The 20937-nt window shown below is 41.2% G+C and overlaps 1 protein-coding gene across 1 annotated transcript in view; it reads right to left on the reverse strand.

Moving 5' to 3' along the window:
* The window catches only part of NLRC5 (NLR family CARD domain containing 5), a 193366-nt gene that overhangs the window by 156952 nt on the left and 15477 nt on the right, over positions 1 to 20937 (reverse strand). Inside the window, exons 4-6 of the mRNA XM_089689793.1 lie at positions 16255 to 16338; positions 8694 to 8777; positions 5792 to 5875 (exon numbers count right to left, since the gene is read on the reverse strand). Of these exons, the coding sequence (XP_089545919.1) occupies positions 5792 to 5875; positions 8694 to 8777; positions 16255 to 16338 (252 nt within the window). The remainder of the gene's footprint in view (positions 1 to 5791; positions 5876 to 8693; positions 8778 to 16254; positions 16339 to 20937) is intronic.

The following is a 20937-nucleotide window of genomic DNA, read 5'->3' on the forward strand; positions in this document are numbered from 1 at the left end:
GCTTCATAAACGGCATTCACAGGAGAACTGTGTTCTCCGAGAATGCCGGAGAACTGAGCAGCGATCTATTAACGCTGGTTCATAAACGGACACCTTAGCAGCGATAATTTACCTCTGCTTAGTAAACTGATCTTTTACTGTAATCTCACGAGATTATAGTAAAATCAGCCGTTTTCCAGAGTTTGGAGACCGTTCTCTCTTCGTTCGGAGAACTGCTTCATAAACTGCATTCACAGGAGAACTGTGTTCTCCCAGAATGCCAGAGAACTGAGCAGCGATCTATTACCGCTGGTCCATAAACGGACACCTAAGTTCAGAATATTTAAAACTGAGCTCAAGGCAAATGGCTGAATCCACTGATGAAATACATACATGGAAGCTGTTTTACCTGCCAGTGGATTTGTATTTTTGTCTATCCAGTTCTGAGATTTACTCAGCTCTGCCATACAACACAGCCCTGCCTGGCAGGACCTGATTTTGATCTGCTGCAGTTAAAGTGTCACTAAACCCACATCAGTAAAATCAGTCTGTATATGCAGTAAAGCGTGCTTGTTATACTCAATAAGGAACCTAAGGGGTTAATCCTCTGCTTTGTGTAAAAAGGCTGTTTGATCCTGTCTTCTCTGATCCTCCCCTTTTTCTATTGTCCCTAATCCATCTGCTGGTAGTACAGAGCTCTAGGAGTCACACCGCACATGCTCAGTTTAGTGTGTATGGCAAGAGAGTTTTTTTTTCTTTGGGAGGGACAGAGAGCCAGGGGTTTTGCAGCCTCATAAGACAGTTAGAGGAGAATGGAAACTCCTCCTAGAAGTGTTAACCAGTGCTCAGCTGGACACTGATAGAAGTCACAAGACTGCTATATACTGCTGATGAGAAAAGGTATTTAGCAATTTATATTTACTAAAATAATTGCATTTCCATAGTGAATGCAGAGTCCTGGGTTTAGTAACACTTTAACCGCCTCCCGCCCACCATATAAGGAAATGACGGGCGCAAGGCGGTTCTCTCCTTCTGGGAATGTCACGCTGACAGCTCATGAGGAGAGGAGAGCTGGTAATCGGCATTACTCAGAGGGGACATCTACACTGATGATCAGGGCACTGATGATCAGTGTGCCCTGATGATCAGTGTAGCCCCAGCAGTGACACCTGTCAGTGCTCATCAATGCCACGTGTCATTGCTCATCAATGCCACCTGCTAGTGCCCATCAGTGCCACATCAATGTCACATATCAGTGCCTACCAGTGCACATCAATGCCACATATCAGTGCCCATCTGAGCAGCCTTTGAGTGCCACCTATCAGTGCCAGTCAGTGCCACCTATCAATGCCAGTCAGTGCCGTCTATCAGTGCCACCTATCAGTGCCAATCAATGCTGCCTATCAGTGCCAGTCAGTGCTGCCTATCAGTGCCAGTCAATGCCGCCTATCAGTGCCGCCTAACAGTGCCAGTCAGTGCCGTCTATCAGTGCCAGTCAGTGCCACCTATCAGTGCAATATATGAGTGCTGCCTTTCAGTGCCCATCAGTGATGCCTGTCAATGCCCATCGGTGCCACCTACCAGTGCCTCCTCATAAGTGCCCATCAGTGCGGCCTATCAGTTCCCAGCAGTGCAGCCTATCAGTGCCCTTCACTGCAGCCTCATTAGCGCACATCAGTGAAGGAGAAAAATCACTTATTTACAAAATTTTATAACAAAAACTAAGAAAAAATGTTTTTTTTTTTTTAATTTTCAGTTGTTTTAGGTTTGTTTAGCAAAAAATGAAAAACCCAGAGGTGATAAAATACCACCAAAAGAAAGCTCTATCTGTCTCAAAAAAATTATAAAAATGTCATATGGGTACAGTGTTGCATGACCGCGCAATTGTCATTCAAAGTGCGACAGTGTTGAAAGCTGAAAATTGGCCTGGGCAGGAAGGGGTATAAGTGTGCTAAGTAAACCCCTGTTATAAACGCATACTGTTAGACAGGTTAATTTGGTTGTTGGCAAGCTGGCTGGCAAGTTGTCCAAGAACATTGTTCTCTCCCCTTCATTCGCTATGTGATGCCTGTTTATGTGTCCTTGCTATACAAGCCAGTTATAGACTTGGGCGGTGGCCATCTTTTTATTTGCAGGGGGTATAAGTGCCCTGTAGGCAAGTGGTTAAGTAACACTTACAAGGCCTCTCCCACCACCAGTTTGTGATTGAACAGACTAACAAGCTCATCTTGTCTCCGCTCTGCTCTCTCCTCCTATCAGCATTTTCATTGCAGCATGTGAACACCGTGGCATACCTGATGGGCTCCAAGTGCTGCGTCTCCCTCTTCCAGTCTGTCCTCTTAGGGGATTACAAGAAGCTAATGCCAGGTGGAATTTAGGAACACTGCTTATATAAATAACCACTTGACCTCCGGAAGATTTTATGGCAATGTTTACTTTAACTGACAATTGCGTTGTCATGCAACAGTGTACACAAATTAAATTTATATAATTTTTTTCAAACAAATAGAGCTTTCTTTTGGTGGTATTTGATCAGCACTGGGTTTTTTATTGTCTGCGATATAAACGAAAAAAGACTAGAAATATTGGGAAAAAAAACAATGTTTTTTACTTTTTGCTATATAACATATTCAATAATAAATATAAAATGTCTTCATATATTTAGGCAAAAATGTTTTTTTCTACATGTGTTTGGTAAAAAAAAATTCCAATATATTGAACTGATTAACTGCAAATAATATGCACTGCCACTGTACTAATGACACTGGGTTTGGTGAGGTTAACATTTAGGGCAATCAAAGGGTTACCTGTGGGGCTAGAAAGTTTTAATGTGTTAAACCTGAACTCTGGGCAAAAACTTCTTTACATGTCCTTGTTGTTGATTTCTTATCTTCCCTGAATATGTCATCCATGTTCTGGTTAAACCCATAATTCTGTTTGGTTTCCTGTTTGTAAGACCAGTGGTTGCTATGCCTCCTTTTCCTACAGCCACTGGTCTTGGCACATCCCTTCTGTAGTTCTTTCTCCAGGAAGCAGTGGTGGAATTCAATCCCACTTGCAGTGCTGGGCAGACTGAAGCTCTCAGACACATTCAACATGTACAGGCCTAGTGTACCCTCCCATATTCACTAAAATTCCCTGTGGATGACGGGAACTGTAGTTTCCTTTTACTGCAGAGAGAGATAGGGGAGGATATGATGTAATTCATGCCATTACACCTTCTTCTTAGAAGAACAGATGCTGCTGTCTTTTGAATTACAGAGATGAGGTCATGAATATTCCGTTAGAATTTTCTACTAAATGGTAAGTATTTTCAAAATGTTATTAACTGTTTAGTGTTTTGTGTAGGCGGGGTGTACTAATGGGTTATTTTTTTGCCAATTCCGGAGTTCTACTTTAACCGTGTGCTGTTTTTACTAGTGGACATGATGGTTTTTATTTCCTGCCAGGGGGACAAGAAGCGGCACATTCCCTCTGTCAGTAGAGAGACCTGTGTTGTTTACAAACACAGATCTCTCTCCTGTCATCCGCTCCACCGATTTGTGGATCCCACCCATGAATCATTGGCCAGAACCCACTGTGCGACATTTAAGGGAGTCAGTGAAAGCACAGCCGGGTGGGCGGGCGCCCCATACCCAGAAATGAACAATGATGTATATACCAGATTCTGCGCAGCTAGGCCACATTGTAGCAGTAAAACTACAGTGCACGGTCAACATGCAGATAAAAATGTAATGATGATCATTTACAGCTGCATTAATTTGTGTATTTTATATTTGCCTGGAGTTGAGCTTTCAATAATTTATTTTACTTCATATATTACATTGTTGTCATATCACATGGGAAATGTACAACCGCATAAAGTCTTATAGTGCCTGCTTTGGTGTTGTGTTTTTCCATAAACCCCCATTATTGCAAACATGGAGTTGGGTTGCCCACTGAATATCACCTAGCCATCAAACAGCCAGCTATCCATTGACCAAAAGAATGAGTGAGAAGTGAAAAGAGTTCCCTGACAATTACATACTTGGACATTTTCCCAATATGAAACACAGGACAGAGCAGAGACATAGAATAATAATACGTACATTATTAAGTGTTCTTGCATGGCAAGACCACTTACTGTTATCTCACATATATATTCTTATTATTATAGCCAAATTTACCACCCTAACTCCTCCCAGTTTTTACACTACATAGACAATAATATACCGAAATGTGCGGATTGTTCCCGATTGGTGTACTACTACTTTGTGGAACGTTTCCCTGAATGGTTCACGAAATACCAGCGTTTTTGTGGTGAAATTGGTCCCATAGGAATGAATGGCGGAATGTTCAAAACTAGAGTGGGAGCTGACAAAAGCTAGAGTGTGAGCTGAAAAATCAGGATATGATTTCTAAACTGCCATCACTCCCTCATTTTCAAGCCCACCTACACAAATCGTATATCAAAACGTTCAGCTATCCCTGCTGCCACTAAAAATATCCACGGCTAAGCCATAGTCCTGATAGTTTTCACAATATGACCATTTGTTTGCAGCTCACGCCACCCATTGACATTCATTGAAACTCCACTCTAGCCACCTCAAATTTAAAGGGCAATTTCTAAACTGCGACTGTGCCTTCATTTTTAATATTTCAGAGACATACTATGCATCAAAATGTAGGTCTGGGTCTTGTGATTCTCACAATATAAAGCTCTTTGGTGTAGGATTTATAACGTTTAAACTACAATTGTTTGAAGATGGCAACTGCCAGTGAAGTGAGCAAGTTGGAGCAGTTTGTTTTTAACCGCTCTTCTCTGCCCTTGCTGTAGAGTGAGTTGCCATAGGAACCCAGGTGTGTGAGCAGGCAGCAGAGTGACAAGCCACTCCACCCAGTTACTCCGACCACTCCAGTTGTAGACTACTGGTGGAGGCAAGAACACTTCACACAATTTCCCCAGAAATTGTAGATTTTCTAGTTTACATATACTGTACAAATCAGTAATAAAGAAACAAAATTTATACTACCATCTCAATGGCATAGTTGTTTGTACAACCTTCTATTATCTCTTACTACTTTAAAATCAGCAGAACACATTTAAGAGCAGGTACTGATTCAGTCAAACCCTGTCCAGGTCCACCAATCATGTCCACATTTTTACGAAAGCCATGTACATTTAGGCAAGCTCTGTGGCCCTAAAAGATCAATATCAAGCCCATCTTAGAAATTAAACAGCCATTTACAAAACTATCATATTGAGAATGGATCCTTCCACCATCAGCAGAACACATTTAAGAGCAGGTACTGATTCAGTCAAACCCTGTCTAGGTCCACCAATCATGTCCACATTTTTACAAAAGCCATGTACATTTAGGAAAGCTTTGTGGCCCTAAAAGATCAAGATCAAGCCCATCTTAGAAATTTTTATAGACATTTACAAAACTATCATGATGAGGATGGATCCTTCCACCATCAGCAGAACACATTTAAGAGCAGGTACCGATTCAGTCAAACCCTGTCCAGGTCCACCAATCATGTCCACATTTTTACAAAAGCCATGTACATTTAGGAAACCTTTGTGGCCCTAAAAGATCAAGATCAAGCCCATCTTAGAAATGTAACAGACATTTACAAAACTATCATGATGAGGATGGATCCTTCCACCTTGTGGGTTCTACAAGAATATCTGACTAGTAATTAAAAAAAAACTTAAGCTGGCATTTGACATACCGAACGTGAAAACCCAAAAGCACTGAACTACCTAACAGTGTCCTGCGTATAATGCAAGTAAAATTCTAAAATAAAATATTGAGGTGATATCACTTACTCTAAATGCTTTAACTGCTCCATCTCAGAAAATAGTTCAAGTAGCATTCCCATGTCCTTAATCTTCAGATGGTTACCTTCCAAGCTACAAAAATAAAATGTTATAAATGACTAAGTCATGTATGAAAAAGTAAACTTATAAAAACAATGTTTTTTTTTTCCAAATGAAACAAATCTATCAAGTGCTATAACATGTACATAAAGTACTCAGCGCTCCAAATGGCAAACCACATGAGTCCCTGCTTACAAAGAAGTTTACAGTCTGGTATCTATACCACAGGCACACATGTGCGCACTTTGATCAATAATATATGGAGATACTGTGGGAGGAAACCAGAACACGTGGAGGAATCCCACACAATTATGGTTAAAAACTATATTTTAGACTACAACATCTCTTTAGTGTTACATGTGAGAGTTGCCCATTTTTTGTACATTTACTGGATTTTGATTATGTTTAGTTCTATTAAAATTCTGAAACCAATGGATTAAAGTGTTTGGGATGTAAATGCAATTATTATACTTTTCTTCCACTAATAATAGAAGGCTTGAACTTGGCTTCAATGAGTGACTTTTAAAGGCTAAGCACACCTTAATAAAGATTTATTTATTATTATTTATTATACAGTATTTATAAAGCGCCAATGGTTCGCTCAGCGCTGTACATTACAAAGGGGGACAGAACATGCGACAGAACAATAACAATACAATGCAAAACATGAGGGGATTGAGGGATATTAAAGATCACCCAGGATGTCAACTTTCCAAAAAGGGACATTTTGGGAGTGTTTGTAATGTCCTGGCATTCTTATTTGATATGTTTTATAACAGAAAGAAGGAACAATATATATTTTTTAATGTTCTGTCATTTTCCTTTGTATAGTAAACAATACAAAAAATATCATAGTATATCATAGTATAGTAAATACCACCAAAAGAAAGCTCTATCTGTCTAAAAAAAAGATTTAAAATGCATATGGATACAGTGTTGCATTGCTGGGTAATTGTCAGTCAAACTATCACAGCTCTGGAAACTGAAAAATGGACTGGACAAGAAGGGGTGTAACATGCTGATATGGAGGAGTTTTTAATAGCCACATAAAAACAAATATATTAATCTCTATTGTACAGCGCTGAGCAAACCCTTTGGCGCTATATAAACTCGATAAATAAATAAATAAATATTGTAGAACAATATGATGATTCTGGCATTTTAGCATTGTTTGAAATCAATATATTATTTAACCCCCAAACAATTACTGAAAATGTTTTCAAAACCTCTATTTTGTACATATGCACATACACTATACTCGTGTGGACATAATTACCACCGTACGGGTCTACAGGTAGCTGGACACAGCACCTGGGCAGCCTGGATAGAGGTAAAATGCAGAGATTTACATTGTAAGGGCTCAGGCATCCTAAGCCCTCATGCACATGGGACATTTTGATAACGCTGGTAACGTTAGCTGTGTAAAGTCATATTAACCTCCCTGGCGGTATTCCCGAGTGTAGCTCGGGGTAAAATTTCAGTACCAAGAGCGGTAACCCCGAGCTACACTTGGGCTTACCATGCGGCGTTGCTCAGGGAGTCCCTGCAGCGCTTACCTTGTCCTTCGCTCCCGCGATGTGTCCCCTGCAGCGTCCCCGGCCATCTCCTCCGGCCGATGCCGGAATCCGGCTTCCGTGTTCCGGTCCCTGTGACGTTGGGACGTAGGGCGCAGGAACCAGCCGCAAAATTGAAAATTTTTAAATAATTTCATTTTTAAAAAAATGATTATTATATAGTAAAACATTGCTGTTTCAATGCATTTCACATATATTTTGTCCCTACTGCTTTGTCCTGTGCCCTGCCTGCATTTTGACTGTTCTTTCTGCCTGGAAACTTAGAAAAGTCCATGGTGTCCAAAAAGCGTCCCTTTATGTCAAAAGCGGTTTTAGACCAGCTAGAGAACAGCGATAGTAAATCAGAACCACTTGCAGAATTGAGTGATAATGATTCGTGGGGAAATTCGTCATCAGACACTGAAAACGATTTTGCGACTTTGCTCAGCGATGTGCGAATTTGCCTCTGTATTTCAAATTTCAGTGTTTTTGGTTTGATTATATTATTGAATTAAATGTATTATTATTATATTATTATTTTTTATGATTATTATTTAAATTATATTTTATGATTTCGTGTTTCAAGTTTTATCATATCCGGAATGTTTACTAGACTCTTGTTCGGACAGATTTCAGTGAGTTATTCCTAAAAATTACAGCCTACAATAAAAAACTACATATTTCCATGCACAAAAATGGTACCGCTTTCAGCACCAAAAATCGGAAATAATCATACCGCCAGGGAGGTTAAAACGCAAGTTTTTCAGCTTTTTTTTAGCATTTTTGCATTAGCGTTTAGCAGCGTTTTCCCACGTTTTGCGCGTTTGCATTTTATAGTATTTTTTTTACCAAAAAATATTTTTTTTTGGCCAAAAAAAGTCCAAAAACGCCAGTTTGCGGCATTTACAGTGTTTTACCGCGTTTTTCAGCATTAGAGCATTTTTACAGCTAAAAAACTCTTCTAGAAGCCCACTAGTCCTGGGGTTTTTTTCCAGCCAAAAAGCGTTGATTACAGTCTGTGTATGCATGGACATATAGGATAACATGCTGGGGAGTTTATAAGCTGTAGAAAAAAAATGTCAAAAGCCAAAAAAATAGCAGCTGTAAAAACATCCAGTGTGCATGAGGACTAAATGTAATCTGCAGCTCACAAAAAGGTATGCAGACTACAAGCTTTAAACCACCTCCGTTCTGAGCGTAACAGACAACCGCATAAAGAATGAACATTTTATATGCAAATATGCTAAGGCTTCATCTATATAAAACCACACATTGCAGAAAACACAGGAAATGATTACTTGATTTCCTGCAGAGCGGGGCAACGGGGGAAAGATATCTTAAGAGCTTCAATAACGTTGGTTGTCAAGCATCCTGCCGTCAATCTGAAGAACAAAAACAGACAATTAAGCATTCAGGGTATGGTACAATAATATAAAGTTGACTGGAGTGTGGGCATGTGTATGAATGCAATGTGTGTGCTGGTCTTTCCAACAATCCAGAAAACGAGGAGACCACAGAAATGTCACCTATATTTAAGCCATAGCAATGGTCAGCCAACCAAGTGAACAGCAAACATATCCAACCACTAGTATACTGCTCCCCAGACTTACACATGTCCATATGTTGGGTGTACTGCACTGTACTGATACCCAGGGATTTTTTTCTCCGAAAATAGGTGCAGAAACTCAACCGCGACCCCCTGTTGTTGCTGTATTAAGCTGAAGCACCAAACTGGCTCTAGTACCTCCCTGCACACTGTAGGTGGTTCCATCTCTCTCACATCCAGTGGGGGTGTGAGCATCTGCACTGCACCCCAGGCACCTGCATCTCCCTTGTCTCCATCCTGCAGTCAGTGGGAGCCGCTCAGGAGATCAGATCTGTGGGAGTCGTCGGGAGACAAGCTATCACTTGTACACAAAGAAGCCGGACTTCTGTGACAAGTGATAGTGGTGAGCAGAAAGCAGTGGGCTTGAGCCAAAGAGCCCTGTTGATACCATCAAAGACATTTAGGCATGTAGAGATGTCACATTTAAATTACAGAAATGAACTATTTACTTTTTTGGATTCACTTATCAACAATACTGCTAGAAACCTTTACAAATGATTCTTCTCAGCTCTGCTGGGTCATGTTTATGGATTGGGCAAGCGTTTCTTCTCAGCTCTGCTGGGTCATGTTTATGGATTGGGCAAGCGTTTACTCTCAGCTCTGCTGGGTCATGTTTATGGATTGGGCAAGCGTTTACTCTCATCTCTGCTGGGTCATGTTTATGGATTGGGCAAACGTTTCTTTTCAGCTCTGCAGGGTCATGTTTACGGATTGGGCAAGCGTTTACTCTCAGCTCTGCAGGGTCATGTTTACGGATTGGGCAAGCGTTTACTCTCAGCTTTGCTGGGTCATGTTTATGGATTGGGCAAGCGTTTCTTCTCAGCTCTGCAAGGTCATGTTTATGGATTGGGCAAGCGTTTCTTCTCAGCTCTGCAGGGTCATGTTTACGGATTGGGCAAGCATTTCTTCTCAGCTCTGCTGTGTCATGTTTACGGATTGGGCAAGCGTTTACTCTCAGCTCTGCTGGGTCATGTTTACGGATTGGGCAAGCATTTACTCTCAGCTCTGCTGGGTCATGTTTACGGATTGGGCAAGCGTTTACTCTCAGCATTGCTGGGTCATGTTTATGGATTGGGCAAGCGTTTACTCTCAGCTCTGCAGGGTCATGTTTATGGATTGGGCAAGCGTTTACTCTCAGCTCTACTGGGTCATGTTTATGGATTGGGCAAGCGTTTCTTTAAAGCTCTGCAGGGTCATGTTTACGGATTGGGCAAGCGTTTCTTCTCAGCTCTGCAGGGTCATGTTTAAGGATTGGGCAAGCGTTTCTTCTCAGCTCTGCTGGGTCATGTTTACAGATTGGGCAAGCGTTTCTTCTCAGCTCTGCTGGGTCATGTTTACGGATTGGGCAAGCGTTTACTCTCAGCTCTGCTGGGTCATGTTTACAGATTGGGCAAGCGTTTCTTCTCAGCTCTGCAGGGTCATGTTTACAGATTGGGCAAGCGTTTCTTCTCAGCTCTGCAGGGTCATGTTTACGGATTGGGCAAGCGTTTACTCTCAGCTCTGCTGGGTCATGTTTATGGATTGGGCAAGCATTTCTTCTCAGCTCTGCAGGGTCATGTTTACGGATTGGGTAAGCGTTTCTTCTCAGCTCTGTAGGGTCCTGTTTACGGATTGGGCAAGTGTTTACTCTCAGCTCTGCAGGGTCATGTGTACGGATTGGGCAAGTGTTTACTCTAAGCTCTGCCAGGTCATGTTTACGGATTGGGCAAGCATTTCTTTTCAGCTCTGCAGGGTCATGCTTATGGATTGGGCAAGCATTTCTTCTCAGCTCTGCTGGGTCATGTTCACGGATTGGGCAAGCATTTCTTCTCAGATCTGCAGGGTCATGTTTACGGATTGGGCAAGTGTTTTTCTCAGCTCTGCAGAGTCATGTTTACGGATTGGGCAAGCATTTCTTCTCAGCTCTGCTGGGTCATGTTTACTGATTGGGCAAGCATTTCTTCTCAGCTCTGCTGGGTTATGTTTACGGATTGGGCAAGCGTTTACTCTCAGCCCTGCTGGGTCATGTTTATGGATTGGGCAAGCGTTTCTTCTCAGCTCTGCAGGGTCATGTTTACGGTTTGGGCAAGCATTTCTTTTCAGCTCTGATGGGTTATGTTTACGGATTGGGCAAATGTAAATGATAGCTCTTTTGGGCAAACTCCACTACTTTGCTTCAGTAATATTTACCACAAAAATGGAACCTTGGATGTGCTATGAGAGATTGGAGACCACAAGCTGTATTTCAAGGAACTAATTGATCTTGAGACAGTCCACCCATCTGAAGCCTATTGATACTGGTTATGTGTTACCTGAGATGAAGGGCTTGTCTTCTCTGCAGATCCCACACACCTTTTCTCTCCAAGTTCTGATTCTGAACTAAACCCAGTGTCATGTTTGACAATATTAGAGGAAAGTACTTAAAGGAGAATGATAGTCAGATATAAAATTCAGGGACAGGTAGGAACCAGGTGCTGGACATGAATCTCCAACCAGTACAAATAGAAGTACTTAGCTTAGTCTGATTGTCATGTTTCACATAACTGTCATATGTCTTTAAGTGTTCTTTGTATTTTGTCTCTACTCCTCCCCTTCCTTTGGTTTAGTTAATTCTGTATAGATAGCCCACCCCTTTTCCCAGAAATGCATTTCAGCTTCATGCCTCATGTCTTATGGAAGCAGATCACCTTATGATCTTTTGACCTATACGATGTTCATTGTTGCAAGATTCTCTCAGTTTATGGAATAAACTTCACAATATCTACAAGGTGTCATTTGATCAAGTCACTGCCTGTGTTATTCAACTAAGATTGGAGTTATCGCTATCTCATCACAACTGTAAGTTAGAGAGATCACACTTTCAATGCTTAGATTGGAGAGACAGAACACTGATGGCTTAGGCTCTCCACAAAATGGGGGCCCCTACTGAGGGGAAGAGGTCACCCAAATTGAATAATCATTTATTAAGCCAGAAGTAGTGCCACAGGAATGTTTCTCAAAGTCCACAAGTATTTAATTCATTCCACAAGTGACCAAAAAGAAAACAAAATGCATCCAATGCATTTTGGAAGCCCAAACCATCCTTCTTCATAGGGCTCTGCTGTAGCAATCAGCTGTAGCAATCATGCACACTGAGATGGACGTGGTCATCCATCTTGTTAAGAATCTTCCATTTTTGTATCATCTCTTTCTCCCAAATCAGTCTCCCTCCTCCGATTTCCCCCCTCCCTGAGGAATGTGTTTGGTGTGTGTTTGCAGAGATCACAGGCAACAAACTCATTGGGAGGGCGTCATGGCTATAAACCTCACTAGCTGGTGCCCCTCTGTCTACGAGACTCTTGCTGGAGAAGGGGTCGTAACGCCATAAACCGAGCCCTCGCTGAGCTCAAAGGCATTCCAGGTAGTCATAAAAACGGACTTACATTTAAAAACTCACTTTTCCCTATAAGTTTATATCTTCAAATAGGAAATAATTACACAAACATGGAGCACAGATTCGGATGGATAACTTTGATACAAATAACCTGGTATATTACACCCCCTAGCTGGCATATACAGGAGAGCAGAAAATTATATCTCCTGAACTATTCAAGCAGATATTTCATATTTCATATCTAACTGTTCCACAGATGAGTCTGCATATTAATCTACTAGTGGCAAGGCTGCTAAATGCACGGAGAATAAGTTATGAACCATAATATAATTTGGGCAGGCTTTGGTATTAGCCTGAGGTCTCCCCCTACAACTCCCTCCCCAAATGAGGTGATTGGTTCTCTGTTTCAGGGAAACACCCTGTGGAGCTCCTAGAAAAAGCTAAGCTGAGCTGAGTTAAGATGAGTTGAATAATCTCCCTTTTTTAACATCGGAACTAACAGTGGGAGATAAAAGCATCCTTTTGGCTCTGAAACTTGGAAGCTGCTTAAACCAAGGCTGACTGGCAAGTACTTTAACCCTCTAAACTCCTTTCTGTTATCTCTTTGCTGTGCTATTGTGTTCTGTATATTTATATATATATATATATTGGCTACATCTTTTTCTATAAATATTTTTATTGCACCCTTTTGACCTTTTAGTAATAAATCTTACTTTCTGAAAGTGTTGAACTGTTTCTAAAGCTCTTTAATGCAAACTAAAGCACCCCTGTCTCTGAAGAACGCTACTATGTGTTTTAAATGTCTGCATACATCTGTCTGCGGTGACATTGTGTATACAAACGATTATTCAAACATCATAGTGTTATTGCTGATATTGCCGAGTTTCCTCTTTCTCTGTACAAAAAGGAGGTGGTGGCAGTGTGAAGGGTTAATTGCGTAATAAACCTGACCCAGTAACAATCTCGCTCAGGCTGCAGGTACATCGATTGTGGTCCATTAGCTGGAAAATCTTTGTGCAGTGTGCAGCTGGGTGCGGGATTGTTACGCACGTGACAGCGCAGTTTTAGATTGGCTACTCCTTCGGTCATGAGTTTGGTGAGAAGGGCAGGGGTCTGACGCCGCAATCGTCACATCTGCCACTAACACAGACATTCACACACACACACTGAATACTGTCTGGGCTTTGATTGATGAGTCTGGAATCTTTACTCCATTAGACACTGTTTTACAGTTGCAAGAAAAAGTATGTGAACCCCTTGGGATTACGTGGAGTTTTGCATGAATTGGGCATAAAATGTGCTCTGAATGTCATCTAAGTCACAACAATAGAAGAACACAGTCTGCTGAACATAATACTACACAAACATTAGATGTTGCCATGGTTTAATTGCACATAACATGTAAACATTCACAGTGCAGGGAGGAAAAAGTATGTGAGGCCCTAGCTTAATGACTTCTCCCAGAGCTAATTGGAGCCAGGAGTGAGCCAACCTTGACTCCAATCAGTGTGATGATATTGGATGTGTTGCTGACAGCTGTCCTGCCCTTAAAAAACACACACCTTTTTCGGGTTTACTGGTTTCAAGAAACACTGTCTGATGTGAACCATGCCTCGCAGAAAAGAGCTCTCAGAAGACCTACGATCAAGAATTGTTGACTTGCATGAAGCTGGAAAGGGTTACAAAAGTATCTCCAAAAGCCTTGATGTTCATGTGTCCACGGTAAGACAGACTGTCTACAAATGGAGAAAGTTTAGCACTGTTGCTACTCTCTCTAGGCATGGTCTTCCTGTAAAAATGACTGCAAGAGCACAGCGCAGAATGCTGAGGTAAAAAAGAATCCCAGAGTGTCAGCTAAAGACCTACAGAAATCTCTGGCACATGCTAACATTTTTGTTGACACATCTACAATAAGGAAAACATTGAACAAGAATGGAGTACATGGGAGGACACCACGGATTAAGCCATTGCTGTCCAAAAAGAATATTGCAGCAGTTTGAAGTTTGCAAAAGAGCACCTGGATGTTCCACAGCACTACTGGTAAAATATACTGTGGACAGATGAAACCAAGATTGAGTTGTTTGGGAAGAACACACAACACTATGTGTGGAGAAAAAAAGGCACAGCACACCAACATCAAAACCTCATCCCCACTGTAAAACATGGCGGAGGGAGCATCATGGTTTGGGGCTGCTTTGCTGCCTCAGGGCCTGGACGGATTGTTGTCATTGATGGGAAAATGAATTCCAGAGTTTATCAAGACATTTTGCAGGAAAACGTACGACCATCTGTCCGCCAACTGAAGCTCCGCAGAGGATGGGTGATGCAACAGGACAATGACCCAAAGCATACAAGTAATTCAACAAAACAATGGCTGCAACAGCACAGAATATGCCTTCTGGAGTGGCCCAGTCAGAGTCCTGACCTCAACCCGATTGAAATGCTGTGGCATGACCTTATAAGAGCGATTCACACCAGACATCCCAAGAATATTGCTACACTGAAACAGTTTTGTGAAGAGGAGTGGTCCAAAATGACTCCAGATCGTTGTGCAGGTCTGATCTGCAACTATAGGAAACGTTTGGTTGAGGTTATTGCTGCCAAAGGAGGGTCGACCAGTTATTAAGTCCAAAGGTTCACATACTTTTTCCTCCCTGCACTGTGAATGTTTACATGTTATGTGCAATTAAACCATGGCAACATCTAATGTTTGTGTAGTATTATGTTCAGCAGACTGTGTTCTTCTATTGTTGTGACTTAGATGACGTTCAGAGCACATTTTATGCCCAATTCATGCAAAACTCCACGTAATCCCAAGGGGTTCACATACTTTTTCTTGCAACTGTAAATAATAAAGCCTTCATTAAGAGGTACTGTTTGTGCCCCCGAAAAACAGTGGCAACCTTTTTTTTTTCCTTTTGGTCACTTTTGGGCACTGAGAAACATTTGTTTGATGATCATTCTGGCTCAATTATACATAGGCAGATAAAAGACCTACATGTACCTCAGTCTGTCTTCGTATTAACTTTCTGTAAGCTTGTGATGCGAAGGACTCAGACTGAAAGAAGAATGGGCAGCACTGTACGCCATCAAGTACTTATTGCTTTGCACATTGCTATCAGTCTAACACACGGAGTTCGCTGTTAGGAGGAGAGAGCTAAGTGATGGCATCTTTAGTGTGCTGCTGTTCCTTATTATACAATCACAGGCCAAAACCAGATACGACCAAGCTGTATTGCTTTAATGGCAGTCAGTAAAGTGACATCATGAACCTGACCATAACGCCGTAAATTTTTATAAGTGAGATGAACACTGCTCCATACTGACTTCCATTCATCAAGGCATTTTAATATTTGCATACCTTTCCCCAACAGCCAGCCCCTGTTTGCATAAGGGATTTCGGAAGAAGTGCTAAGGGAAGTTGCTGTATTGTTTTCATGAAGCTATGTACAGAACCCTGCTGGCCCCACCTGACAGCCAATATCTGCTTGGATTGCTTAGAGAAACAAAGAGACCCAGCGATAATATCATAGCTAAAACAAGGTATGTACAGAAAACAGGTTTTATTTCAAACTGTCATCAGCATGTGGATGAGGTGGGAAAGGATGGACCAGGGGAGGTGAAATATAAACAGAACAAACTTCAGCTTTAAGTCAACTGAAACATTAACAATTGTTAATATTAAATCATCTTTTTGTTGGGTTCTCTTATCTATGTGCGTGTTTTTTTCAAATAATGTGTAGCATAAACATTTATTGCTGTCACGAATGATAAGGAAATTGGTGAGTATTTCCTCCTTGACATTTCAAGGGTCAGAAATAATTCTTTTTTGCCAGTGTACTCATGTAGCAGTGCAGGGGACAAGGAGAGCACAGACAAGTCACTAAGAAAAGTACAGCACCTGATCCTCCGCAGAGATGTCATACCAGCGATCACTGGGGAAAGTGCTTCTGCGAATGTACCCCCATATTTTTTGCTTTTGAAGCTGAAAAAAACAAAGCATCATAGAAAACATTGGCCAAATATTCTGGAAGTAGTCATTCACTAGTAAATACTAATGATATTAAAGTGTTACTAAACCCAGGACCCTGCATTCACTATATCTGGTCTCCCACAGTACACAGAACATAGAAATGCAGTTATTTTAGTAAATATAAACTGCTAAATATCTTTTCTCATCAGCAGTTAGAGCAGTCTTGTGACTTCTATCAGTGTCCAGCCAAGCACCGGTTAAAGCTTGAGGAAGAGTTTTCTTTCTGCTCTAGGAGGATGCAGAACCCCTGACCTCTGTCTGGACAGTGCTGATTACATGCACTCTCCCAAGAAAAAAAAAACCCTCGACCAATACACACCAAACTGAGCATGTGCATATAGTTACATAGTTAGTCTGGCTGAAAAAAGACAAAAGTCCATCCAGTTCAACCATAGAAAAAAAAAAAGCTATAATCCTATACCCACAGTTGATCCAGAGGAAGGAAAAAAAAAACAGCAAAGCATGATCCAATTTGGTCATGCTGGGAAAAAAATGCCTTCCCGATCCCCTGACAGACAATCAGATATTCCCTGGATCAACTTTACCTATAAATTTTAATCTCCAGTTATATTCTGTGTATCTAGTAAAGAATCCAGGCCTTTTTTGAAGCAATCCACTGAGCTGGCCAGAACCAACTCTTGAGGGAGTCTATTCCAGCTCTCACTGTGAAGAAACCTTTCCCTGTTTGGAGATTACATTTCTTTTCCTCCAGACGTAAAGAGTGCCCCCTTGTCCTCTGTGATGACCTCAGGGTGAATAACTCTACACCGAGTTCACTATATGAACCACTGATGTATTTATACATGGAGATCATATCCCCCCTTATATATTATACATGGAGATCATATCCCCCCTTATGTATTATACATGGAGATCATATCCCCCCCTTATGTATTATACATGGAGATCACATCCCCCCCTTATGTATTATACATGGAGATCATATCCCCCCCTTATGTATTATACATGGAGATCATATCCACCCTTATGTATTATACATGGTGATCATATCCCCCCTTATGTATTATACATGGAGATCATATCCACCCTTATGTATTATACATGGAGATCATATCCCCCCTTATGTATTATACATGGAGATCATATCCCCCCCTTATGTATTATACATCTTGATCATATCCCCCCTTATGTATTTATACATCTTGATCATATCCCCCCTTATGTATTATACATGGAGATCATATCCCCCTTATGTATTATACATGGTGATCATATCCCCCCTTATGTATTATACATGGAGATCATATCCCCCCTTATGTATTATACATGGAGATCATATCCCCCTTATGTATTATACATGGAGATCATATCCCCCCTTATGTATTATACATGGTGATCATATCCCCCCCTTATGTATTATACATGGTGATCATATCCCCCCTTATGTATTATACATGGAGATCATATCCCCCCTTATGTATTATACATGGAGATCATATCCCCCTTATGTATTATACATGGAGATCATATCCCCCCTTATGTATTATACATGGTGATCATATCCCCCCCTTATGTATTATACATGGTGATCATATCCCCCCTTATGTATTATACATGGAGATCATATCCCCCCTTATGTATTATACATGGAGATCATATCCCCCCTTATGTATTATACATGGAGCTCATATCCCCCTTATGTATTATACATGGTGATCATATCCCCCCTTAATCTCCTCTTCTCAAGAGAGAATAAATTCAGTTCCTCTAATCTGTCCTCATAGGTGAGCTCCTCCATGCCTCTTATCAGTTTATTTGCCCTTCTCTGTACTTTCTCCAGTTCCCCAATGTTCTTTTTGTGAATACACACAATGAATAGCTCTACACCGAGTTCACCGAGTGACTCCACTCGATATGTCTTATCAAGAGATAAGAGGGGGACACTGGAAGAAGAGTAGGATCAGAGAAGACAGGATCAAACTGCATTTTTACACAATGCAGAGGATTAACCCCTTAGGTTTCACAGTGAGTATAACAAGCACACTTTACTGCATATACAGACTGATTTTACTGTTGTAGGTGTAGTAACACTTTAATTTTATTACGAAAATTTTAAAAATTAAACTAAATAACCAGATACAGTTTAAAAAATTACATTTTGAGACATTACCTAGAACCCACAACTGCATAGACATGAGAAAAGCCATCTTTTCCCCACAACAACACTAATTTGTGATGAATTCTGATTCAAATTTATGCTGCATTGAATAAAAACATTGTACGTTGCATTTTTGGTGCCCTAATCCGCATTGGCACATGCAATGTATAGTTTATACATACTACATTTTAGCAGTTAATTTCTAATGTTAATTTCTAATGTTGTCCAGGAAGTGTTACAAAAAGCAAGGACAATCTTGCTCAGACAATCCCACACATCCGGGGTCCCCCTTTAGGATAGGCACTGCGGAGGGTGGCGCTCATAAAGAGAGCCCTGTGTATACCTTTGTTTACCTATGAGGTACTCAGCTTTCCCAGCCCAGCCTATCCTAAAGGGGGACCCCGGATGTGTGGGATTGTCTGATGAACCCTGGAGCCCTGTCATAACGGACCAAAGGATGTTTGCGAGTGCAGCCTGACCAGAACGCAGATGACCTGGATGTATCTGTTGATAGAGGAAACTTCTTTCATGCGTTTTTTTAAACACACTTCTGGTGAGTGCGCATTACACTTATTTATTTATCTTCACCTTTGGATCACTTATCTTCACCGATAGACGGGACCCTGCAAGATTCCTATATCCACATTTCTTGTGATTTGGACACTATATTGATTTGTGACCAATAATTTTATATTACCCAATGTGCTCTTGATAACTAATTTGCACATTGTATATACAGTTGTGACCAAAATTATTCAACCCCCACTGAAATTGAGTGTTTTGGCCAGTTTGACATTGCTTTTGATCATTCAGTCATCTTGCTTACATTTACATTAAAGAGGCACTTGTAGGTCAGACAAATATAACATAACAGTTATAATGAAATAACCACAAATGTCTTTTCTGTGCTCACAGCATTATCAGTTTTATTCAACCCCCAAGTGACATTCAATCTTAGTACTTAGTACAGCATCCTTTTACAGTTATAACAGCTTTTAAACGTGAAGCATAGCTTGACACAAGTGTCTTGCAGCGATCTACGGGTATCTTCGCCCATTCTTCATGGGCAAAGGCCTCCAGTTCAGTCACATTCTTAGGCTTGCGCACTGCAACTGCTTTCTTTAAGTCCCACCAGAGGTTCTCAATCGGATTTAAGTCTGGTGACTGCGATGGCCACTCCAAAATGTTCCAGCCTTTCCTCTGCAACCATGCTCTAGTGGACTTGGAGGTATGCTTGGGATCATTGTCCTGTTGAAAGGTCCAACGTCTCCCAAGCCTCAGGTGTGTGACGGACTGCATCACGTTTCCATCCAATATCTCCTGGTACTGAAGAGAATTCATGGTACCTTGCACACGCTGAAGCTTCCCTGTACCTGCAGAAGCAAAACAGCCCCAAAGCATGATTGACCCTCCACCATGCTTCACAGTAGGCAAGGTGTTCTTTTCATCATAGGCCTTGTTCTTCCTCCTCCAAACATAGCGTTGATCCATGGGCCCAAACAGTTCTAATTTTGTTTCATCAGTCCACAGAACACTATCCCACAACTTTTGTGGTTTGTCCACATGGCTTTTGGCATACTGCAGTCGACTCTTCTTATTCTTTGGAGACAGCAAGGGGGTACGCCTGGGAGTTCTGGCACGGAGGCCTTCATTACGCAGTGTGCGTCTTATTGTCTGGGCTGAAACTTCTGTACCCACATCTGACAAATCTTTTCTCAGTTCCTCAGCAGTCACACGGGGACTTCTCTCCACTCTACGCTTCAGGTAGCGCACAGCAGTCGAAGTCAGCATCTTCTTTCTGCCACGACCAGGTAGCGTTTCAACAGTGCCCTTTGCCTTGAATTTGCGAATGATGCTTCCTAAGGTGTCTCTTGGTATGTTTAACATCTTTGCAATCTTCTTATAGCCATTGCCCTTCCTGTGAAGAGAAATCACCTCTTCTCTTGTCTTCCTGGACCATTCTCTTGCCTTCACCATGTTTGTAACCACACCAGTAAATGTCTAGAAGGAGCTGAGTATCACAGTCATTTTAAAGCTGCCTAATTGGTGCTTATTATGCTTGATTGCTGCTCGGTGACATCCACAGGTGTTTTCAATACCTGATGGAAAGCACCTGTATGAACCTCTGTTCTTCAGAGTGGTAGTCTTTAAGGGGTTGAATAATTGTGGCAATGAAGAAACCACATAAGAACCATTTACTACTGTATTACATAAACAATTGATGTCATTTTAGTTGCATTTGGGTAGTTACAACGTCCTTGTAGGATTTGATTCTGAATACAATTCCAAATGTACACTATAGTCCCTAAACCCCTTTACAGCATTGGGGGTTGAATAATTTTGGTCACAACTGTATCTTAATTTCTGTTCTTTTTTCTTGTTGATATTTGCATATTACTCTTACTCCTAGCGCTGCACCTTTATTATTTCTA

The sequence above is a fragment of the Staurois parvus genome, unplaced genomic scaffold, assembly GCF_062004578.1.
Source record: "Staurois parvus isolate SC_StPar_1 unplaced genomic scaffold, SC_StPar_1.0 ptg000498l, whole genome shotgun sequence".
NCBI lineage: Eukaryota > Metazoa > Chordata > Amphibia > Anura > Ranidae > Staurois > Staurois parvus.